The sequence below is a fragment of the Leopardus geoffroyi genome, chromosome B1 (assembly GCF_018350155.1).
Source record: "Leopardus geoffroyi isolate Oge1 chromosome B1, O.geoffroyi_Oge1_pat1.0, whole genome shotgun sequence".
Classification (NCBI taxonomy): Eukaryota; Metazoa; Chordata; class Mammalia; order Carnivora; family Felidae; genus Leopardus; species Leopardus geoffroyi.
The window spans coordinates 66,445,023-66,471,446 of record NC_059327.1 but is presented as its reverse complement, the minus strand read 5'-3'; the positions used below and the strand labels follow the sequence as shown (position 1 = coordinate 66,471,446).

The following is a 26,424-nucleotide window of genomic DNA, read 5'->3' as shown; positions in this document are numbered from 1 at the left end:
AAATATAGTCCCATTACATTGCTATTCCAGTATCACTGACTGTATCCCTTCTGCTCTGTATTTTATCCCTGTGACTCGCTCATTCTATAACTGGAAGCCAGTATCTCCCTCTCCCCTTCATGTATTTTGCCCAACCCTCCACCATCCACCTCTCTGGCTATTATCAGTCTGTTCTCTATATTTATAGTATGATTCTGCATTTTGTTTGTTTATTTTTTTTTTAGATTCCACGTATGAGTGAACACATATAGTATATTTGTCTTTCACAGTCTGACTTATTTCACTTAGCATAATACCCTCTAGGTCCATCCATGTTGTCTCAAATGACATGATATCATCCTTTCTTATGGCTGTGTAATATTGCATTGTGTATCACATTTACCTTATCCATTCCTATCAATGGACACTTAGGTTGCTTCCACGCCTTTGTTATAGTAAAAAATGCTGCAATAAACATAGGAGTATATCTTTTTGAGTTAGTGTTTTCATATTTCCTGGGGAGATACCCAATAGTGGAATTATTGGATCATATGATATTTCTATTTTTTAATTTTTTGAGGAATCTACATAATATTTTCTAAGATATCACCTTAGAATGGCTAAAATCAAGAAAGCAAGAAACAATGAGTATTGAAGAGGATGGGGAGAAAAAGGAACTCTTGTGCACTGTAGAAAACAGTATGAAATTTCCTCAAAAAATAAATGTATTCAGTTGTATCCTATCATTTTGTTTAAACTTGTTTCTATTTATTTGGGATTTTCCATCCTTATTATTTGTCTTTCTTATTTATTTTTTCTCCCAGTGTATTTATTTGTAAGTTTTTCATTGCCTTTCATTTTTTAATAGACAGACACAATATTGAAAGATAAGTGCTTGTAACATTAATAAGCATACTTAACATATGTATGGATAATTAGTTATTATTCCCATTCCAAAATAATACAAAAATCTTAAAATATTGCAAACAAATCATCCCTTTCCCTGTTTACGTATTATGTACAGTACTTAAACACTCATATCACTGTTTTTGTCTTGTGTTTTCACTCTTTTAAACATTTCAATCTTTTTTTTCAAAACATTTTTTCCTTAACATTTTAATTTATTTTTGAGAGACAGAGAGAGACAGAGTGTGAGTGAGGGAGGGGCAGACAGAGAGGGAGACACAGAAATCGAAGCAGGCTCTGAGTTGTCAGCACAGAGCTGTATGACTTGGGGCTCAAACTCAGAGACCATGAGATCATGACCTGAGCTGAAGTCAGATGCTTAACCGATTGTGCCAACCAGGTGCCCCTAAACATTTCAATCTTAAACTAAGAGGATATCCTAATTATTACTGAAAGTTAGTATTTTAATATATCATATATTTACCAAATTGCTTGCTCACTATCATATCAAACTTACTGATCAGTTAATTTTCCTTATTCCTGAAGCAAACAGTTTCAGTTTCTGTTCTATTTCAGTTTATCTTAGTGATAATATCTGTTTTTGTGTCTCTGACACAATAAATAATGCTCTTGTTTCAAAATTATTTTTCCCTGATCATATTATAATATTAGAATATATTTTATTTCCACTAAGCCCTTTAATAATGTTTCTCTTTCATTTGGTGTCCATTATTGTTATTGAGAAAATTGCTGCTGTTCTCATAGTAATTCATCTGCCATTTTAAGATTCTTCTTTGATATTTATTTTTTTTCCATTTAGATTTCATTGTCCTTTCTAAATCTGAAGGCTTACTATATTTTATTTTATAAATTATAAAATAAAAATAATATGCAGTGTATATGTGTACACATATATATAAAATATTCTTTATTATAGTATAGTAAATGCTCAGTTATTATCACTCATTTTGACCTAAATACTGTTTCCTCTTTTTTTTTCTTTTTTTCATTCCCGGTTTGAAAAATATTACCTCCTTTCTGGAATCTCCTTCTGTAATTTATGTTTTCTATTGTTAATGGATAAATAATGTCTGGTATATTAAGATGCATTTGATTCCATTATCATTGGTAATTGTTTCTATAAAGTTACCATAAACACTGAATTTCTGAATAATAACCCATTGTTCCTAGGGGAAATACATACTTCAATTCCTAAGGGCCTCTGGTCAAAAGGTTTTCATCAACTAATCAATACTTAAATTTATTTCATGTGTGTTTCTGTTCAAAGACACTTTACTTAATATATATTGTTCATTAATTAACATTGATCTCATGGCCAAAGTGTACTACAACTCATGGCTAAATGAAGCTTACCATTGGGCACATCACAGCCTTCTTACACGGGCATTTCAACACTATGCTTAGGAGTCATTTTAAGTGGAAAATTGCCCACAAAACCACAAAAATGCAAAACACATGGTATTAAATAGACCATTGAAAGACGACTTGTTTACAGTATAAAACCTGAAGCAAGAAGGCAGAGTCTCTTCAAGTTCAATCTTTGCTAGAAATATATATGTTGGGTGACAAATTTTTCACCACTCTGTGCATGTCCCTGAATGACCACAAAAGCACCATGAGCATTGATTTTTTGGTTCTAAATGAATTTGGTGAACTTTCACATGCAGAATCAACAAACAATGATAATTAACTATAATCAATGTCCCTACAGCAAAAAAAGAATCACACTACAGCTATGTTTAAATGAAATGATCTTATGATTATAATGTACAGCAAAGTAGCCAGATACAAATAATGGAACTATATATTTCCACTTATGTCATATATGTCATATTCAAAATTAGTCAATACTTATTTATGGTGGCAGAAATACACATAATGATTATCTTTGAACAATGACCAAAAGGAGTAATAAAGTATTATTATTTTAGTAACAAGATCATAAGGAGGACTCATTTGGATGGGGCCCAATTTTCTAACCTATAAAAACGTAAATGTTAGATTCTTGTCTGAAAAATCTCCACAATCATGATATATCATAATATTATTTTTAATAATTCAGTATTATATAGTATCTTTTACATTCTCATATTTCATTGTAATTATAGGCACTATGAAAAATAATATAATTTATGTGACTTTTACCATTGCATTAACATTTCATTATCAATATTTTCTATTAATTTAAAATTTTACATTGCTGTCTGAAGATAGTGATTATATGAAGATAAGTGATATTAGCTTTACTCACTTTTGAGGATCTAGTAGGTAATACATATTTAGTCAGTGTAGGTTTATAGTTGGAAGACTGAATTTAAAAACCAGTTTGATTATTTCTGAAACATACTTCTAATTTTAACCTGCTAGCTTTAATTTTTTTTAAATATTTATTTATTTGAGAGAGACAGAACGTGAGCCGGGGAGGGACAGAAAGAGAGGGAGATACAGAATCCGAAGCAGGCTCCAGGCTCCAAGCTGTCAGCACAGAGCCCGATGTGGGGCTCGAACTCACAAGCTTTGAGATCATGACCTGAGCTGAGGCTGGAGGCTTAACGGACTGAGCCACCCAGGTGTCCCCATTAACCTGCTAGCTTTAGAATGTAAATAATCCCATACTGAATGCCTATAATTTGATGGCCTCTGTTACAGCTGAAATCAAGATAAAATGAACCTGCTCAAAATCCAGCAGTCTCAAAGACAGAAGCATAAGTGGTGAAATATACAGAAAGATATATATTCTCATAATAGGTACTGAACCATTAGATTGGTTATATATATGAGAATCATGTAACTCTGGAGGTCTTAGATAGGTTTTCTACCAGAACAGTTATGCATCCTTTTTCTCATGATTATACCAGTCGTTATCTTATTAGAAATTAAACCATTATACTAATTGTCCACTGTAAATTTGTAACCCTAACCAGAGTTTTTCAATAGAAACACTTTTCATTCTTTTACTTGTAATACCAAAAATATCTCATAGTAGGCAATCAATATGTAGAGCATGAATGGATGGATGGATGATGGGTGGGTGGGTGATTAGATAAATTCATGTGAAGCTGTTAAGGATTCTTAGAACGAAAAGCCCTAACTTTGGACTTATTACCACTTTTTGTGGTTCTAGTCAGGAATCATTAGAGGGACTAATAGCTACTTCAATATTCAATTTCAAACCAATATCGATGCAAAAAAAAGTCTTTATATATGCCAAGATCTGCTATAAATGCTTTATATGCATTAATTGAGTTAATTCTTTTATTTATTTTTTTATTTTTAATGTTTATTTATTTCTGAGAGACAGAAAGACAGAGCACGACCAGGGAGGGCCAGAGAGAGAGGGAGACACAGAATCCAAAGAAGGCCCCAGGCTCTGAGCTGTCAGCACAGAGCCCGACGCTGGGCTTGAATTCACAAACTGTGATATCATGACATTAGCCAGCCACCCAGGCTGCCCAGTTAATTCTAAATATCACTTTATGAGATATGTATAATTATTAATCCGTTATTAGATATACCTAATAAAACTGTTTTAAGTTTGTTTCCTCTGAGCTGTCAAGCAATAGATCGTGAGTCAAGGGCCCTGTCACTGGAACCAAACTACCTAGAAGCAAATCCAGTACCACCGGTTTGCTGTTGTGCAGTGGAGTACAACCAGATTGCCTAGGTTCAACAACTTTGGATGGAGCAGAGCATGAAACGTTTGGGGACTCAAACCAGAATGTTTTTTTTGTAACCATGATCATGATAATTTTTATTAGGAGTTTTTTCTCTGTCATTGACCTATGCACCTATTGACTTGTTTTACTACTATACTAAAACCTACTACACTACTATTATCTAGTAAAGTCTACTATTATTTTGGCTTTTGTTAAGAATAAAATAAAGAGATAATAGTGTTTCTGGAATAGTAACTAGGAACACCTTAATTAACTTCTGATGTGAATTCTTCTTGCTCTAAACAGAATAAGCAATTCTTAGGTTCATTTTTGTGGAACTAGTCATGTTAGTATTATGATGTGTTTATGGAATCAAATTTCTGAAAATAAGAAAAAATTAATTATTTTCTAAATTCATTAAGTTCAAGCAGCAGAATGAGAGGAGACTTTGCAGAAAATGCATACAGTTCCCAGTTATCCAATTAATGAAACAAGTTACCAAAGACAATCAAATGGCAATGTACAAGTTACCTGGTGAAGAATTACATAAAAGGACATTTTTTTAAATATCACCTTAAAAAGCAGGGATCATGCATACCTGAACAACTTTTTGGGACTGCACATCAACGATAAGGACTCTGTCCAAAGTTGGCTGTGCAACATAAATGAACTTGTCTTTGACATTAACAGCTGAGGCCCACACACACCTCTGAATTTCATCTCCTTCAGCTTTGGGACATACTTCATCCTATAATTTAGAAAATAGTCGAAAAATGAATATTTTAAATTATAACATGGGTATGACATATTAGGAGCAAAATTAATGTTTGATGCCTTACTACTTTCAACATCAAATGTTAAATATAAACATACACAGAGAGATAAAGTTGTCTGTTAAATAAAACAATACATAGTGCACATTTAAGCTCATTAAATGTATAAATAAATCAATGTGAATAACCCTCTAATATAAATTTCATCAAGCCCTTAATTACTTATTTCTAATAGGACATTGGCCTTTCATTTGTTACTACCTAATTCATAACTCAGTAACTTCAGATATAGATGATAAATTCAATGTTTTCTCTCAAGTCTCCCACTCCTAAGCTTCTTTACCAGACATTAAATGCCACACCAAAGTATAGTTAGAGGTTATCACAGCATCTGTGGCTGCCCCCATGGCATCTCCATGGTCTTTTCAAAAGCCTCCAAATCCACTGGAAATGATTGAAAGTTTTCTAATTCTAATTCATGGAGAATCAGAGTCTTAGAAAAATTATTAACAAGTATTCAGAATGCTTATTTTATATTTTATTTTCCAATTTGGTATCAAGGTCAAATTTTACAAAGTCTTTTAATCTGCCCAAGCCTTTTTATTCTGTCTGCCCCTTCACCCTACAACTTCTTTCTGGTTGAATATTATATAGCTTGTGCTAAATGCCCATAAATGAGGTTAACAATGCCTTCTATTTCCTCCTTTCCTGAATTTTGTCAATAAACGCATGTTGAAGGGATACATAAGCCCTGGTGATCAGTGCTGGCAGACACATCACAAATGGAAGAAAAGTCATTTAGCTCATTATTTTTGTTTCAGGTTTTTCTTTTATTCACTGGTCTTTTTGGTTTGTAATTTTCTCAATTTACCTACAGTTAGAAAACTGCTAAGAAGAGAGATTTGTTGAGCTATACACAAAATGTATGTGTAATGATATTTATTTATATAATGATAATGATGTAATGATAAACACTCTTCATAGCATTTCATTTGTTTTATGATTTTGGTATGATCATTGACTACTGATGTCTAACTTATTGATTTGTATACTCCAGTTAGTAACTCTTAAGGTAAACTAGAATACTCTGCTTCTTCCTTGATTCAAATGAATTTTTTTCATCATACATTTCATTTACCATTTGTATTCAATAATCATGAAATAAAATCAACAAGGTTTTCCTGATCACCACTAAGCATTTCTTTTCATTTAAAGATAATACTGACAGGAAATAAACCACATGCGACATTTAGTAATTAAAATGAATACCACAATAATATAATCCTTTTGAGGCAGCACATAGTAGGTTGATTTTCTATCTGCATAACATATAGAAAATAATGTAAAAACCATAGCACTGTGGAATGAGAAGGTCAATATGTGGTCTGATGTTTTTGTTCTTTAGAGAACTTCAGATCTGATTGTGGGAGGATCTGGCAGTTCCACTAGATTTTAAGATCTAGTTTTTAAGATTTTAAGATTCAGTCCAGAAGTTTCCAGGTATGGCCAAATCACCAAGAATATATAATGATAGTGATTTTAAAAAATAAAATAAAAAGTAAAAACAAGCAAACAAAACCAGTACAGGTTGTTCCAGGCTTGCAGAACATAACCTAAAAAAAAAAAAAAAAACAATCCTATATATGCTTCTGGTAGTTCTGGAGGTATGAAATTAACTTCATTATATAGAATATACCGCAGTCATTCTAAAATGATTACCAGTGGGTTCATCCTGAATCATGTCCATGACACCCTTAAGTGGGCATCACAAACCTGAAGGCAGAAATCTGTCCTCAGCACATGCCCACTATAGTTTCATTCATCAAATGAATTTGAATAGAAACATTATTTTCTATGCCAAACAAGCTTCTTCAGAAGCATATTAAATATCTTTGACAGGAACCTATTTTGTGAGAATCAAGCACTATATAAAGTAAGTACTTGAGAAGCATGAAGATGTGGGAAGAAAGTGGGATCTAAGATTGATGAAAGGCTCTGAATTTGGGAAATTGTTTACAAATTCTTTGCTGTTGTGTAAAAGCTACCAAGAAAATCTGCCAGAATAATAGGAAGTGTGAGTGACCTGACACATCACTGTTAGCGGAACAACTGCTGAACCAGGAGCAATTTCCACCCCTTTGTTTTCTACAGAACTATTCAACAGTAAAATAAACTGCTCTGCTGGGAATTATTTCCTATTTGTATGCTGTCCCCATAAGATGTCCCTGACCAGCCTCGCAATCATTTTTACAAAGCCATTAAAAGTTTCCTGACAGCCACCCTGAGTTTTCCTTGCTTCACTTTATGCCATTATTTCTGATGAGTCTATTAGGTCCCATTTTGCAACGACACTCTTATTTTTTCAGATCACATAGATTAATATTTATTTCTGGGGATAGGAATTTTAGAGGAATGTTTTTTTCACATGCCTTAGGCATTTAATGAAGTAAAAGAAAACCTCAAAAAAAAAAAACAAAGATGCAAAATAAAATTAAGATAATACATATGGATTAGGGAAATTGTCAGGAATTATATTGAGAAGTTTAATTAAATCACTTTTTATAGAAACGTATACCACCATTTAGAGTAAAAGGAATTAATAAGATATTAGAACTAATAAGGATGAGCATCAATAATAAAAAGACAATTCATAATCCACAATTAGAACTTATCTATTTCCCTTTGGGTCATTTTGACATTTAATAATACACAATTCCTGTCTATGCATTATTCTCTTCCAAAACTTTAAAGGCAAACAAGACATGTTTCTAGCAATGATGAAAGTTTGGATTTAACGATTAAAACAGTGCTGATGATACCTGACTTCTAAACATAAGTAGGTCAAATAGATGGATATATGCATTTGTTTTCTATACTTTGCCATTTTTATTTATTGTATTGACTCTCTATTAAAAACACATTCCTCAAATTTCTAAATTCCCACCTCTCCTTCCTCTTCTTCCTCATACACCCCCTCTCAACATGCCTTCCATTATTTATGGCAAGGACAAATGTTATTTGTCATAAGCACCTCCATTTTCTTTGCATCCAACTCAGCAAGTGTCTGTCATTATCCCCTCCTCTCATCCTTCTCTCCAATCATAGATTTGTCCACCTGTCTTTTGCCTTCAGAAAGATCTGCCCTATATTTCATTTGAAATTTTATCTATGTCTCCAACTATTCAAGCATGAACATTCTCTGTAATTTAAGAAGCAAAGAATAAGAAAACATTAATTGGATTTCATCATCTTTCCCTTCCAATCATCCATCCAATTCTCTTCAGACACTGAACAAGCTGTCTCGAAATTTACTTCCATTTCTTGATCTTTCAATATAAATTGTTCATACTTCAGACAGGTTTTCATCATCCTAGCTCTTTAAAAAGAGGAAAGATCACCAGTGGCCTCAGAATTTCCAATCATTATTCTTTAGTTTTTGTTGGGAAGCATTTATTGAGTTCATATTATGTGAGAGATATTGTACAAAACTATGTTTGGAAACAAAATCATGAATAGAAGAGAACGCCTGCTCTCAGATTGCTCATAAATTCTGATGCATTTGGCTATTCAGACACTGATTCTTCCTAAAATGTTCTTTCATTCAAGTAAGGCGAAGATCGGCAAAAATTTTTTTCAGGAGTAGATTCCTTAATGCCCCTTACCCATTTAGCCCATCCTCACTCTCACAGCTCCTCCAGCAACCCACTATTTGTTCGCTATATTTAAGTCTCTTATGTTTTGTCCCTCTCCCTGTTTTTATATTATTTTTCTTCTCTTCCCTAGGTTCATCTGTTTTGTATCTTAAATTTCTCATATGAGTGAAGTCATATGGTATTTGTTTTTGACTAATTTCACTTAGCATAATACCCTCTAGTTCCATCCATGTATTTGCAAATGGCAAGAGTTCATTCTTTTTGATTGCTGAGTAATACTCTATTGTTTGTATATATACCACATCTTCTTTATCTACTTATCTGTCGATGGATGTTTGGAGTCTTTCCATACTTTGGCTACTGTTGATAGTACTGCTATAAACATTGGGGTGCATGTGCCTCTTCAAAACAGCACACCCATATCCCTTGGATAAATACCTGGTAGTGCAATTGCTGAGTCACAGAGTACTTCTATTTTTAATTTTTTGAGGAATCTCCATACTGTTTTTCAGAGTGGCTGCAACAGTTTGCATTCCCATCAGCAGCGCAAAAGAGATCCTCTTTCTCCGCATCCTCGCCAACATCTGTTAATTGTAGCCATTCTGACAGGTGTGAAGTGATATTGTGGTTTTGATTTGTATTTCTCTGACGATGAATGATTTTGAGCATTTTTTCATGTGTTGGTTGGCCATCTGGATGTCTCCTTTGGAGAAGTGTATATTCATGCCTTTGCCCATTTCTTCACTGGATTATTTGTTTTTTGGGTGTTGAGTTTGATAAGTTCTTTATAGATTTTGCATACTAACCCTTTATCTGATTTGTCATTTGCAAATATCTTCTCCCATTCTGTCAGTTGCCTTTTTGTTTTGCTGATTGTTTCCTTCACTGTGCAGAAGCTTTTTATTTTGATGAGGTCCCAATAGTTCATTTTTGCTTTTGTTTCCCTTGCCTCCAGAAATGTGTTGAGTCAGAAGTTGCTGCGGCCAAGGTCAAAGAGGTTTTTGCCTGCTTTCTCCTCGAGGATTTTGATGGCTTCCTGTTTTACATTTAGGTATTTCATCCATTTTGAGTTTATTTTTGTGTATGGTATAAGAAAGTGATCCAGGTTCATTTTTTTCTACGTGTTGCTGTCCAGTTTTCCCAGCACCATTTGCCGAAGAGACTGTCTTTATTCCAATGGATATTCTTTCCTGCTTTGTCACAGATTAGTTGGCCATACATTTGTGGGTCCATTTCTGGGTTCTCTATTCTGTTCCATTGATCTGAGTGTCTGTTTCTATGCCAGTACCATACTGTCTTGATGATTACAGCTTTGTAATACCGCTTGAAATCCGGGATTGTGATGCTCCAGCTTTGGTTTTCTTTTTCAAGATTGTTTTGTCTATTCAGGGTCTTTTCTGGTTCCATACAAATTTTAAGATTGTTTGTTCTAGCTCTGTGAAGAATGCTGGTGTTATTTTGATAGGGACTGCCCAAATTCATACCATTTCCTACTCTGGTATGTGGCCCAACAGCTAAGAACATTTTTTTGCATTTTTTAGCGGTTGACAATAAAAGAAGAATACTATTTTGTGACATGTAAACATTATATGAGATTCAAATTTGCATAAAGGTTTATTAGAACACAGCCACGTTCATTTATTTAAATATTGTCTATGACTGTTTTCATGCTATAATAGCAGACAAAAAGATCATGTGGACTGGAAAGCCTAAGATATTTACTATCTGAACCTCTGTAGAATAAAATGTTGTTGATCTCATTCTTGGATATAACCCTATCTTAGTTATTATTTAAATCCTATTAAGTTCTGTCTATAGTGACTTCTTTATCTTATGCTCCTTAATTATGATTTCAGAAAAGGTAAGCCTCAGACCTTGGTTTTCTGCTTTATTTCCTTTACATTAAATTCTTCTCAGAGTGCATTCATTCTTATTGCATTATTGTAATTATGGTCAGATGACACAAAGAAATTAATCTGTGGCCTTGCCAACCACCAGGCCTTCTATTATCAGTCTCTTTACAGAAAAAAAATCTGTTAAATGAACAACTTGAAATACCACCACAATAATAAAAAAAAATGTGTACTATATTAAAGGTGATTCAAAACTAAATAGAAAGTAAAAAGAGTGAAATACACATACATGAACACACTTAGGTAAATTACAGATAGATGATAGATAGGGAGATATATGATAGAGAAGGAGAAATACACAGATGGTATAGAAAGATAAACCTTTTCCATCTAGAGATAGATAATAAGGTTTGTTTTATATTTGGAAACTTTAAAAAACTAAGTAATTTTATAAAATAAAGACTATTGAGTAGCAAAATAATAGAGTAAAATTAACAATAATAATCATGTGTAGGCCCGCATACAAATGTAAGTATAGTTGATATGTAAAATATCTTGTTTAAAAGTAGACAATAATCTAAGGAATGTCAGGACTAGGGGCAAAGGGAACAAAACACAAAAGGCAAGCTAATTAAATACAAATAGGTTAGAATTCTCTGAGATATACAGAAAAGTAGGTATCTGATCTTTTGCATAATTTGGATTATAAAGGCGTTATGTAATATACTGAGCTGTGAATAAAAATAAACTGGCATTATATTATATTATAATAAAATATTATTAAAAAGGCAGAAATAAGCATGTAACATATAAGGTGATCTAAGATGGATATACCAAATTTAGGCATTGGATTCACCCAAGGGTGGTATATAGACACTCTTAGGTAAGTACTGAACTACTAGAATTTTATATTAAGTCAAAGAATGAGAGAAAGAGAATTTGACGTTTTGATCAACATGAAAATTTATAGATATATTGCAGACCTGGTTCTCTTGCTGATGTGGTCACTAGTTATTAAAAATAAATTGATTTTAGTAGTTCTGCATTGTTTAATTTTTCTGCTTCTCTACCAGTCATGTTCCTAAGACTGGCAAGAGAGTTGCCTCCCCTGGCAATAATTAAGAATTGTGGGGAGTTGAGGGACCTTGCAAATAGAAAAAAAATTAAAGAAAGAAATTTAAAAAATCTTACTGAAAATGTGTAACTATAATCTTCATTTACCTGCAATAAACAGTCTGTTCCCTAGCTAGAATATTCTCACCAAAACTTCATAAACACCAATGATTTTCCATAGCTACTAAAAAGCACACCATACCTTGTATTAATCAAATTCTTTTCAATCTACATTTGGCAGTCATATTTCTAATATTTCCAGTGAACTTATCCCTAACTACTATGGGTCTTACTGATTTCCTTCTTGTCTCAACTTCCATAGCTTTTATATTTTATATCACATAGTTTGGCATATAACCATGTACTATCATCTTAATTAAAATGATAGCCTTTGCTATTCCTATATTTTTACATTTTCCAAACATAATAGCAAAGATACAATATTTCTTCAGTAAATATATGTTTAAAATATATTTGGAATCTTTTGCAGCAATTTGGCATTGGCATAATAGCCATGTGCTCATATGACTAGTAGACATCTCTTTAAACAGAATTTAGACCAGTCTGGGTGTGTCAAAGTTGCCTGGAGGATTTCTTGGGATGAAAAATACCTACTGGTTAAAAAAGAAAAAAAAAAAGAAAAATTGAGCAAAAATCAAAGTGATTCTTTCCCCCCACAAATAGTTTAAGAAGCATTGATTTGAGCTTTTTTTTTTTTTAAATCCCGACTGTCATCATCTGAGTCAACTGAGATATATAGAAAAGTAGAAATATAAAATACTTGAAAAAATAGTGTTCACTTTATCAATAGACTGTAAATAATTATTTCCAATGAGGATTTGTTCAGTTTATCGTGAATCAAGACAAATGAAACAAAGGTTCTTTTGTACTGTTTAGGTTGGGATTCCTAGGATAGTTTTCATAACATAAAAATATCTATAATCAAGGTTAAGCTTTTTTTTAATACACTGAATATAATGTATTCTGTTGATCTTGCTTAGTGATATTAAAAAAAGAGATCTTACAAAAATGTATTAATTTAAATTAATATCAATGGTTATCTCCCTGTTGGACCACTTTTTAAAAAGAAAGGCCATGAAGTTTAAGTACTTTTATCAATTTTTAATTGAAATCACTATTTATAACCTGAGCAATACAACTTTTTCTATAATTATGTATATATATATATGTATATAATTATGTATATTCAATTTATCTAATTCTATTTGCCATTTCATTTATTAAAGTGTCATAAACAGTCTAGCTCATACTAGTCAAAGCACAGGTAGTCAGAGAAATGTAGGAGGTCATTTGCCTTAATTTGGCCTTAGAAAACTGTCATATAGCATGATTTTGATTCTAGTATATTAAAAGTACAAAGACCGCATTACAAAAATTTCCATCCTTTCTTTTAATATAAAAAGGATGTATTTATGTTTTTTAGTGTTACAATAAAAATGGAGCTGATAACATTACAGTTATTGAGAATCAGTATCTCTTTAGAGACAGTGCATTAGAGAGGTTTTGAAAACAGACTTTGAGGTCAACCAGACCTAGAGGTAATACACTCATATTAACTGTGTAAATATTCTTCGTGGCCCTTGTTTATCTCAGTGGTATAACAATATTATGTATCACATAGGATTATTATGTACATTAAATAAAATAATGCTTGAAAAGTTTAAGTGATCCATAATATTACCTGCTATTTTCATATAGAAAATTTCCTATGGGTTATATTTCATGAAACTAAAATAGTCTACATATTTTGCATATGATTTTTTTCACTTTTTCATAGTGTTTTGGAGAGAAGTCACTGTGAATATTTAAGAATTTCAGAGAGTTACTTTAAGTATGGAATAGTTGATGCATAGATAGAATTATTCAAGAGATTTTTTTCCCTTTATCATTTGGAAGTTCTGTGACATTGAGCAAATCACTTCACCTGTCACATTTCATCTGTAGGTTGAAGACATGAAATTAAAATTTTGTCAACTGTTTTCAAAAAAGAAAAAAAATCCAAAGTTTTCTGAATTATTTCTATTCTGCTTAAATGGAAAATATTTTACCCAGTTTATAAAAATATTGCATTAGGTAAGAATCGCTAATAAAAATTTCAAATGCCTTCATAAGAGAAGAAAACTGTAGACCTTTTGTAAATGTAGGACTAGATGGTTTGTGTCTTGCTTCTCTTGGTTCTTGCAAAAGAACTGAAATCCTGGCTAGGGCTTGGTCCAGATGCCAGTAGGCACTGAGAATCCCAGGGGCAGGAACTTAATGTCTGTTGGGAAAGGCATAAATTTGAATAATGGGAGACCAAATTAAATATAAAAACTGAAGGTTTAAAGTTAGCTTGAAGAACCAGTAAATAGAGTTTGGCAAAAAAGTTGAATCAAAAGCTGATATCAAGCACTAAAGAAATTGAACAATTATGATCAATATCAGAAAGTATAAATTATATGGGCCAATATGTTTTATGGTGGATAGTTTGGTTAAATAGTAGTGGGGATAGTTGAAATTAAATTATTAGTTGTGTTGAATTTTGTTCCCTAACATAATGAAGTTTTGATTTGTATAGGAGCAATAATAGTTTTTCCTGACTTTGTTTTACAATGCACAATTAGTAAATGGTGAGCTAGAGGGAAAAAAATAAGATTAACAAATTTTTTTCCTTACCAGATAACACATGAAGTTAAGTGACCAAAAAGAGAATAGAAGAGAGAAGAGAGGAGAGGAGAGGAGAGGAGAGAAGAGAAGGGAAGAGGGAGGAAAGGAAAAGAAAAACAAGAAAAGAAAGAAAGAATGAATGAAAGCAACCAAGCTGGGCTATAGTGTGTAAACTTTTCTTTAAAATAATGAAAAACTCATTATAATAGTGACATCATTATGAACACTAATGAATATCATGGGAAATGGGGCTTACTTCTTTCAAATACATTTTATAATTTCTTTTCTTTTAATTTTTTTGTTGAAAAAAGTTTCAGTGTTTGTATTTTATTTCTGAGAGTGAGACAGAATGTGAGTGGGGGAGGAGCAGAGAGAGAGGGAGACACAGAATCTAAAGCAGGCTACAGCTGTCAGTACAGAGCCTGACACAGGGCTTGAACCCACAAACTGAGATCATGACCTGAACTGAAGTCAGACACTTAACCAACTGAACCATCCAGGCACCTCTGTACTTGAGTTTCTTTAAGTGGAAATAGAGAATACTTGTTCAAATGGTCCTTTCCAACTACTGATTAGTAGATTCATTATTAAAAAGATGAATAAAATATTTGTTTAAATGCCAAATATACACATTTCCATTCTACAATTTTACAATTTTTTCTCACAGCTGGATATCTAGTATTTTTTTTCTTTCTTTCTTTTTAATTTAGAAAAAAGGGAGGCTTCTTTATAATGTACACTTTTAAATTTTGGCTTGAGAGCATAGATCTGTCTCCTTATAGCTTTCCATCATTTGATTTAGTTCTTCCATTTTGAAGCAATATATTCTCTCCTAAACTTTACATAAAAGTCCTTCCAATGTTAAAGAAAATTTGTTAATGTCCCTTTAAAACACAGCTCCCAAAACTAAACTTACATTTTTTTAACGTCAGTACAAATTAAGGAGTTCATTTCCTTTGCCTTCCTGATTACCCACTTCACAGGTATTATTTATTTCAAAATCTATAAATGCTTTAAGTAATATGATAGGAGCATGGAGAAGTGCAATCTGTCAAAATAAAATTGCTGGTTTTTAGAAGACATTGTAAATGCATCAGTTTGGATTATTTACCTTAATGCTTTGAAATTCTTCTATTAAAATGGAGTATATTAAGTTATTTCTTATCGTTAAAGTCCACAGGATATAGATGAATCAAAGTTAAACTTTTAAGGAAAGAGCTAAACAATTTAAATGAGATGGGATATCAAAAACAATCTAAGGTTCTAAGGTGTCCTTTCCTTTAAATGTTCATCACTCTCTCTTTTCTTTTTTAAGTAGTGACACATGAAATTTGATAATGCCCATTTTTCAATTTTTTGTTTCAAAACATTAGTTTAGGATCAAGATGGGTTTTAGTGATTATCTTTTTCAAATATACATATGTAATCTGTCCTTGTGAATAGCTTACTTTGCCTTGTAACTATTTTTAAAAATGTTGACAAAGGAGTCCCTGGGTGGCTCAGTTGGTTAAGCATCTGACTTTGGCTCAAGTCATGATCTCAAAGCTTGTGAGTTTGAGCCCCGCATCCGGCTCTGTGCTGACAGCCTGAAGCCTGCTTCAGATTCTGTGTCTCCCTCTCTCCCTGCCCCTCCCCTGCTTGTGCTCTGTCTCTCTCTTTCTTTCAAAAATAAATAAAAACATTAAAAAATTTTTTAAAATGTTGACATAAAAGTATAAATTGAAAAAGAAAGCATAAATAGAGCTAATTTATACTTGTTGGACTATCTACACTTGTTTCAATAGAGTGTAATATCATTTAGGAATTGAACTTTTTTTGTAGCACATAATCTCACAATGCAGATGGCGACATGTCATTTTGATCGAGTCCTTCCATCTTTCCATATTGTCTAGCACAGAAGTGCCTTATGTGGAAGACAGGCGTGATCATTTTTGCAAGACTACTATTTACTGAAGCAAATTATTCTGAAGGGTGATAGATTTATCTTCAAAAATTATAAAGCTATTTATAGGATAACTATATGCATTTCTATTTTTTAACTTTACTGTAATGCACACATAAACTTGTCCCACATCAGGATGCCTACATTGAATACCATTACATTTTACCTTTTAGGTCAACAGTCTTTAAAAATTATTTTAGCACATGTTATATTATTTTCTGTTTAAAGATTATTGCAAATGACTTTACATTCTATTTCTTATAGGTATGCAGTGAAAGAATATTGGTCAAATAATTTATGCCCTTATGTATTTTGCTTTGTTTATATCAGTTAAAGAAAAACCATGAAAATAGGCCCATTTTTAAGTTATATTTTGTAAACCTTTAGAAATAAATGTTATGTTAAAATAATTTATCTCTGCACCAACATTCTTTATAAGGGGATACAAACCAAAGGTACATTTTCTTTATTATATTTCCTACAGAACTATATTTTGTCTTGTCTCCTTTTTACTACTGAATTACATAAGAGTTCTGCCCAGTTCAAAAAACTTCTTGGGTGATAACATGAAGACAGTATTGAGTGAGAATTCACCAAAACTGCCTAAGTTAGTTCTATGTGAATCCTTCAAAACGTATACAGAATGGGGCGACTGGGTAGCTCAGTCGGTTGAGCGTCTGATTTAGTCTCAGGTCATGATCTTGAAGTTCTTGGGTTCCAGCCGCATGTCAGGCTCTGTGCTGACAGCTCAGAGCCTGGAGGCTGCTTCTGATTCTGTGTCTCCCTTTCTCTCTGCCCCTCCCCCATGTGTGATCTGTCTCCCTCTCTCTCTCAAATATAAACATTTAAAAATATTTCAATGTGTACAGATCACCTAATCCGATATGCTATTATTTTATTACATTTCTAATTTTTCTAAATAATTTCAACAGGGAGCAATCAGCAGTAAAGTAAATGTTTATGAAATTATATTAGTAGATAACTATATGCTGCAAATTATACATTAAAGAGTTCTTTTTTTTTAATTGAAGTCAATGTATACACAGTGTTACTCTAGCATCAGGTGGACAATGCCCTGACTCGAAATGTCCATACTTTATTCTGTGCTCACCACAAGCTGATTACTATCTGTGACCACACAATGCTATTCTGATACCATTGACTATATTCCCTCTGCTGCCTCTTCTACCCCCATGACTTACTCATTAAAAGTTACTATTTTTCAATGAAAATGGTACTAGTGTATAGGTTTTTAAATATACTAAGCTCGTTTTCTTCTGCTCTTATCATAGGAGTACGTTTTTCATCTTAAAATAGAAATGAGATAGGAGCGACTGCTGTGGTCTTTTTCAGGATGGAAGGAAGTACACGTAAGATAGAGTCCGTAAATGGATCCAGTTCTTGAAACGAGAAACACTTTGGCGGTGATTTCAGGCAACTTAGACTGCCAGTAGTTAAGCCCCTCCATAGTGGCTCGTGTTCCATTTTCTTTAGCACTTCAGAGATGAGATTTAAAAAGGGAATGGAATGATTGCCACGCTGTTTGGCAAGCCCTAGGTGCGCTTTGGGTTTGTCTTTAATTTACTGAGCAATCTGTAACATGTTGTTTAAAACTGCTTTAATAAAATCTTGAAGAAAAATTACTAAATTATAAAGAAAAAGGAGTTTTAATAGGCAATAAATTAGCAGCTTAAATAGTTAAGAGATAAACAATAATTTTGAGCTTTAAGTTTTGTCTTCTTTTAATTCTTATTGTATAGTTGTATCTCCAATTTCCGTGTAGGAAACATATAAAATCATTATATGATAAGTATATAAAGAAATGCATACTGTCTCTCTAAGTGCTTTCAGCAATATTTTTAATTCTTCACAATTCAAACACTTAATAAAATAAAATTGAGGACATTAATTTACTGTATTGTTTTTCCTCCTACACCTCCTCTCAAATTATTCAAACTGAGATTTATGACCTATCTGAAATATGAAAATGATATTAGAGAAAATGACTAGCCTTTGGTATTAAGTTGCAACTTTGACAACTATGTTTGAAGCATAAAATGTAAACAATAAAATATCAAGCAAGAGCTTGGGAAATTAAAGTTACATAGAAATTTTAGGAAATTTCAAGAAAAATAAGAACTAAGATTTAAACAAACCATTAAAATTTTAAATCTAATCCACAAAAGCTTTAAAATAATTACATAATGTTCAACATATTCAGAGAGAGAAATGTTAGGAATTATGTGAGCAAAATTGTCATCGTTCATAAAGAAACACCAACAGGAAATATCTAATTCATAATTCAAGAGATACTGCACACTCCTTAAAGTGAGTAAATGAAATGGATTCCATGCAGTGGGACTGGGAATAGGGAAGCATGAAGAAAAAAAAAAAAGACTACTTTTTCTGTAAGCTTTTTTTGCATCATTTTATTTTACCATGCAAATCATTCCTTTGGGAAAATAAAAATAAAAATAAAATAAAGAATAGGTACCTTTCTTGTGAATAAAATTAAATCTTAGGCCAGAACTATAGTTTAAAATCTGTAAAAGACATACTTATATGATTTCATAAATCTCAAGTAAAAAGGTTTCATGTTTAAAGACATTTGTATTAATAATTTTTAAATAGTTAATTGTTTATTAATTTTGAGAAAGAGGGAGAGAGCACACATGTGGGGGATACAGAGAGAGAAAGAGAGAGAGAGAGAGAGGAAATCCCAAGCAGGCTCCATGCCCAGTGCAGAGCCCAACAAAGGACTCCATCTCACAACCATGAGATCGTGACCTGAGCCAATATCAAGAGTTGGACGCTTAACCAACTGAGCCACCCAGGAACTCCTGAATAATTTCTTACAAAACTCTTCAATTTTATCCTTAGGAAATTTCCATCGAGAAAATTAAATTGCTATGAACTCATTTCTTTCTGAAGTGCATAGAATGTATTTTATATTATAATGAGTTCTTATTTCTCCTGAATAAAATGTTTCATAATGATGGCAAATGATTGTCTAAGATATATATATCTTTTTGGTCATATTTATCCAGGTAACTTGGCTGGTTCTCATTAGTAATCTTGAAGGAGACTTAATCTGCTTTCTTAGATAAAGTCACCTGCTATTCAACTCCACTAAAATGTTATTGCACAATTTACATGTTTCCCACTGTTGTTCTCCCAATGTTAGGCTTACATACTTACAGTCTAATAGAAGCACAATACAAGATTTTTTAAAATAATGTGATTTTTATTGGACAATTAGAAGGCCTCTTTAAGTCTAGGGTTTCAAAGATTTCATATATTTACTTCTTTTAACATCTACAGAGGAATCTACTAAGATATAGAAGTAGTTTGTATTACTTTCTATAAGAAGCTCTTTGCAGGACATCACTGCAACCACAAAGGGAGAAAAGCTTAAATCTTCAGCATTCTAGAACTCTTTTCACTATAAGCCATGTTTGAATGGAGGCCGATTGAGAAAAGAATAAATGGAGAAACATTTCTTTCTGAAGTCTACAGTGCCCTTGAATTCAAAAGGATGCTCAATGGCTTCGTGGGGAAATGAATGGTCTGCATCATATAAAGGAGCTGATGATTTAACAAATATTTTTTGTGGACAGAGTTTGGAGAAGTAGTAATTGGGTTAGAACCAGAAAGAAACGCTGAAAAGGGAAATTTGGAGGTGTAACTAATGGAACGGATAAATACCCTGAAGGCGGCAGTGCTTGAGGCCAGAGACAACACCAACGGAGAAAGAAATGTGCACCTGCTGTGTTTCCCTATTTCTAAGTTCAGCATCAATTTCTTAATATCTAAATATTCTGAATGCTATAGACAATCTGTTCCTATATACCAATTCTATTTCAATAGAGTACTAATAGTATTTATTCGTAAAAGTAAAGTAATTTTCATAGATGGGAATTTCAGACCTAGAAAACAGGCATTTTAGAGGTGATACATATCAGACTTCTTATAGAAAGTATGTTCCTCTGCAGTTCAGCACCATTTTAATTATCATTAAACCCAGTAATTAAACCTTCGTGTCTCAAAATATAAGACCCATGCAGGATAAAATATATGTGATTTTCATTTGAGCTCTTCTAGGGTCGATGAAAGAATAAGTAACACCATGGTATGTGTGAGGAACCGCAGCTAGATCTATAATAAGCAAACACAGACGTAATGGAATTTAAAAGGTATTAAGGAGTACAGATGACAAAATAGTTGAAAACCAGAAGAGTTAAAAGGTTGGTAATCTTGGAAAATCCTGTCATCCTCGAGCCTGTAATTTACACGTTTTTCCAACCCATTTCAGTTTGCATTCTGAATTCATAAGTCTGGGTTAGAATTCTATTTGCTTGAAGTTCATACTGTGGGGGACGAGATGAAATCATGTGTACAACTAGGATAAACATAGCAAAAATCATCTAGTAAGGCTATGTAACAAAAAAGAAAAAAAGAAAGAGAATGAAAGTATAACCATGTTGCATGAATCCTGACCAGCTCACTATCAAAAGCTGAAACCCGATGTAATCTGACATTGCACCAAAATTGAATTTTTATTTAAAGCAAGAAAATGGCATCTTCTGAGAGATTTGATGGAAAATTCTATATTCGCAATATTTCAGTTTTCATCTTAATGTTACTAGTTAATGAGTTATATTGGAAATTGTGCTTCCATTCTCTTAATACCAACAATGACTTGATAAATGTTATATTTGTTTAATCCTTTCATGGAAGAAAAAAAAAAAACTCCAAAAGACTCATTACCCTCACTCAAGAGATTTATCTTCTAAATTCCCAAAGAACCAGCTTTTTTTTTTTCTGTAGTAAAACTCCAAACTATCTTCTACAACTTATCTGCACAGTATATTTTGACTATGTGATCCTGAATTAATAGACACATGAGGTTATATGTACCCTGAAACAATCCATTGATAAATTATTCTATGAAACATTTTTTTCACAAACACATTAAAAGAACACTGTTTTCTGGGAACTGAAGTAAGGAACAGTATTAAGGTGAGGAAGAAATTAGATGTATACATGTTTAGACTTAAAGAATGCATAAAAGAATGAATAGCCCAACTGTCTAAACAATGGAATTTTTATGAAATTCATTTAACAAATGTTGCTTGATTACCTGCCATGGGTAAAACACTGTACTAATATTGGGTATACAAACACGGATTTAATAAGTCCCTTGACTAAGAGATAGTAAGATGTGATGGTTAATTTTGTATGTTAACTGGGTTATTACTAGACTATGGCACCTAGCTGTTTGGGCAACACCAGTCTATTTGTTGCTATAAAGTTGTTTAAACGTGATTAACATTTATAATTGTTCTTTAAGGAAAACAGATCACCTCCCATAATGTGAGTGGTCCTCGTGCAATCAATTGAAGGCCTTAAGATTTAAGAATGAGTTTTCCATAGAAGAAGGAATTCTGCCTCAAGCCTTCCCCATAGAAGTCTGCTTGAGTTTCTAGTCTGCGTACATATTTGACTCAAGACTTCAATACCATTTTGTGTCTGAGTTGCCGTCTATTGGCTTTATCTGGATTTCAGACTCCAGACTATATATAGCATCCCAATATTCACTCTTACCTGAATTTCCTGTTGGCTGTCCTGCCCTAGGGTTTTCAGACTTGCTAACCCTCCCACCATCACCCGAGACAATTCCACAAAATAAAAAGATCGGGGATAAAGACAGAGACAGAGATAGACAGAGATAAGGATAGAGATAAATATAGAGATAAAGTCAGAATAAAGAGATACAGGTATTAATTATATTGGTTCTGTTACTCACATAATATGCAACAATTTGCTCAGGAAATGATTTTATAATTAGAAATGTAAATCTAGAAATGTAGCACCAAATAGCTTACACACTCTGAAATTGGTATCTCTCTTGTGTTTAAACACAAAACAAAATAGCTTTGCGTGAGCTTTTATTCTCAAAACTTAACATGATCAATTTCTTCTTACTTCTACCTCTGTATACTTGTATATCATGAAAGTGCCTGTGTATATATACCAATTATTTAAGTTTATCTCACACTAAGGAATAAAAAAGTAACAGAACAATATGAAATAAAAATTTATTTACTGTACTCTTTATTTCATATATATGGACTATAATAATCACATAAGAAATGTGTCTTTCTTTTTGGTATTCATTGAATAATTTTATATTCTGCATTTAACAGTTATAAGCAAGACATAGTTTTAGCCAATTCACAATTCTCTCTATTACTTTTAGTGCTTTAAAAAATATATTGGTCAGAGGCGCCTGGGTGGCTAGGTCAGTTAAGCCTCCAATTTTGTCTCAGGTTGTGATCTCACAGTTCGTAGGTTTGAGCCCCATATTGGGCTCTGTGCTGACAGCTGAGCCTGGAGCCTGCTTCTGATTCTGTATCTCCCTCTCTACCCTTCCCCATTTGCACTCTGCGTCTGTCTCCAAAAGAAATAAACATCAAACAGATTAAACAAATAATATAAAATAAAAAATATATTGGTAAGCTGAAATGTTTTGGTATTTTAATATCAACATTCAAAGCAATAGAAAGGTCATAAATTTCAAACATACACATTTTGGGGGTTCAGTGGGTTAAATGTTCGACTCTTGATTTTGGCTCAGGTCATGACCTCATGGTTCCTGAGTTCAGGCCTGGCATTGGGCTCTGTGCTGACAGTGCAGAACCTGCTTGGGATTCTGTCTCTCCCTCTCTCTCTGCCCCTTTCCCGTTCGTGTGTGCATGTGTGCTCTCTTGCTTGCTCTCTCTCAAAAAAAAATAAGCTTTAATTTTTTTTAATTTGATAGTTGCCTTCTTCTTAAAAGTGCAAATCTGGTATTTCTTACTTTTTGCTTACTCTTCCATTATAATAATTAGAGTATTAAATTTTTTGTAAGTTTTTGTTTTTTATAATACAGGAATGCTAACTTTTCTCCTTTTATTTTCTCTCATTTTGCACTATGCATTTCTAGCATAAACTCTTATGTAGGCTTAATATAAGATTTCCAGAGACTGCAATTTGGAAAACCTGATGCAGTAAATTAGTTTTTAGTAATTACCCTTGCTTTGACACTCACTGTAGATGGACGTTTGCAGATAATGGTTCTCAGGTTGAAAGAAATGAGTGAAGGCTGTCATCACAGGGTTTGGTTTTCACTTCTTCAACTTTTAATTTTTATAGAAAATTACATATAATTTACATCTATGTAAATATGTAATTTCTCACTATATATACCCAGACATGTAGGGAGAGATGCATGATCCTATATAGTTTCTACTTTAGTTGTTTTAGAAGAAGGTCTATATAGACAAAGGCTTTAAAAAGAGAGAAACTCAGGTAAGTAAACTCACATCCTTATTGTCAAGACATGTCACAAAAATTCCACGTCACTTTTTTGCTTGCTTTCTCAGTTTTAGATTCCAAATAATTAAATTAACTCATCCAGAGCCATCAAAACACATTCTAAAAAAGGATATTCTTAAGACTTGCATTCAACTAAATTGCATTAAACCATTTACTGATACTCTGAAATAGCACACTTGTAATGTAAGAAGAAAATTCTTTGTCTCTAAATTTGCAGATCAAATTCAGGAGGTGATGGTTTTGAGATAAAAATTATGGATATCACAGATTATCTTATTGCTGTTAGTCGCCGAAGTTTCAAATTCTGTGATATGACAAACACATCTGTGTCAGTTAGCTACAAAACTGCTGGTCCTGTAGGAATCAGAGATATACTCTCCTACAAAATTATTTTGCTTTAATATACTTTTTTTGCTTTTATATACTCTCCTACAAAATTATTTTGATTTAAATCATTTTGATGCTACATTATCTTTGTATTAGCCCAGAATTTTCATCCATAATGCTTTTATGAAAATATGAATGTGGTATTAAACTGCATGATTTGCTTTATCACAAGCAAATATTTATATTTTCCTATATGTCTTTATTTATTTACACACACATATATGCCTTACTCAGAATGGACTTAGTATTGATATTATATGATTGTAAAACAAAACAAAATTGTTTGTGTAATTTTAAATGTTTTCTTCCTTGTTAAACTATAATTTAGCAAAAATAATAATTCCATTTAGCTTATAACCGAAACATTTTTAAATTAAAAAATGTTTCATTTGTTTTAAACAATCACAGGCATATTGAATTATTTATTTTCTTCATTTAAAATAAGAGGTCTTGGGGGTGCCTGAGAGCTCAGTCGGTGGAGCATCAACTCTTGATTTCGGCTTAGGTCACGGTTCATGGGTTTGAGCCCTGTGTTGGGCTCTGCACTGAAAACCTGCTTGGAATTTTCCATCTCCCCTCACTCTCTCCCCCCCCCCCCCCGCCTCTCTCTGCCTCTTTCTCTCAAAATAAATTTTAAAAATTAAAAAAATAAAATAAAATAAGACATGTTTTTTCCTATAAAATAGCTGGAGGGAAGCTCAATTATCTTATCCCACTTATATTTTTCTTCTCATTTTAGTGCCTAAGATGTGAATTGTCTCCATACATCAACATAAGACAACACTGGCTACTGGTAGGCTGAAAATAGGAGTTGAAAGTAAAAAATCTAAATAATGGAATTATTAAATATTTATTTTACTCATATCTCATGGCCATGCTAACCTTTAAAATGAGTATTGGGAGAGGATCCATGATTAGGTCTACCAATATTTTAACTTATTTGGGGAGTTTGGTGCATGTCCAAACTTGTGTGGGAACACATAAATAACATAGATACCTTTAATCTTACATATTTTGGTGTATTCATGTTTATGTGGAGATATATATAGAGCTATGACAATGTAAACATAATTATAATTTATCACCTCATAAAAATATAATCCCTAATATGTATGATTAATACCCATTTTGTTAGATATTATTTTATTTTCAGAATGCTGTACCAATATTTTACAGAAAAAAATCTTTCTAAGAAGGGTAAGGTACATATTTATAAATAAAAGAATTGATATTTTCCCATATAAATCTAAGGCATTCATTCCATTGAGACCTCATAAAAATGAGATGAAAAATAAAGGGGAATCAATATTTATAAAGCAGCTAATATACCCCAGTTTCCCATCAGATTATTTTCATGTTATTTTCTTTTATTTTGTTAAATAACCATTGCCTACCCAGATGGGAGACATTCTAAATTAAGGAGCAGGTAAAGTTATTATACTGTGTTCATTCTACACGTTTCACTTCTATTGCCTTTATTTTAATTAGAGCAAGTAATTAGGAATATACAACATATTATTTTTTCCTTCTCAAGTATAAAACCTGCATAGAATATCAGCCTGTCTCACAGTTTTAATATTTTACTCCCCAAACTTCTCATACACGCATGGATTTCATTGTGTTTCCAAAATATAATTCTACTTAACAAATCTGCTGCATAAAACTGCATAGGAAGTTTTTAAATACTTGCCTGAAATCCAAGGAGCTTTTCACTAGGCTTAATGTGCCTCTGAAATTCACATTCTATGGGTTGTATCACTTTGATTCCATCTTCATAAAAAACATAGAACATGTTCCCAATTCCCAGACCTTAGGAATAAAAACACATTCAAAAGTTCAAAATAAAATTATCAGAAATCTTTACAACCAAAACTCAGTGTTCCTCCCAGTACTGGCAGGAGATCGATTTGTAAAGTTGTATAATGTTAATAAAGCAAACCATATGAATCCTTTACCTTATACCAAAGCAACTTTGTGATATTATGCGACATTCTTTATGGTCTCTAATCTGCAATTCAGTGATTTCTTTAGTATAATTCAATAAATGTTTCACATAGAAATGGAACTTGTAAACTCTTTGATATATAGATTATGTCT

The 26,424-nt window shown here is 32.5% G+C and overlaps 1 protein-coding gene across 3 annotated transcripts in view; it reads right to left on the bottom strand.

The window, feature by feature from the left end:
• The window catches only part of FSTL5 (follistatin like 5), a 766,041-nt gene that overhangs the window by 73,382 nt on the left and 666,235 nt on the right, over positions 1 to 26,424 (bottom strand). For all 3 annotated transcript variants that reach the window (XM_045464161.1, XM_045464179.1, XM_045464171.1), the window contains exons 12-13: positions 26,018 to 26,136; positions 5,161 to 5,310 (exon numbers count right to left, since the gene is read on the bottom strand). In XM_045464161.1, the coding sequence (XP_045320117.1) occupies positions 5,161 to 5,310; positions 26,018 to 26,136 (269 nt within the window). The remainder of the gene's footprint in view (positions 1 to 5,160; positions 5,311 to 26,017; positions 26,137 to 26,424) is intronic.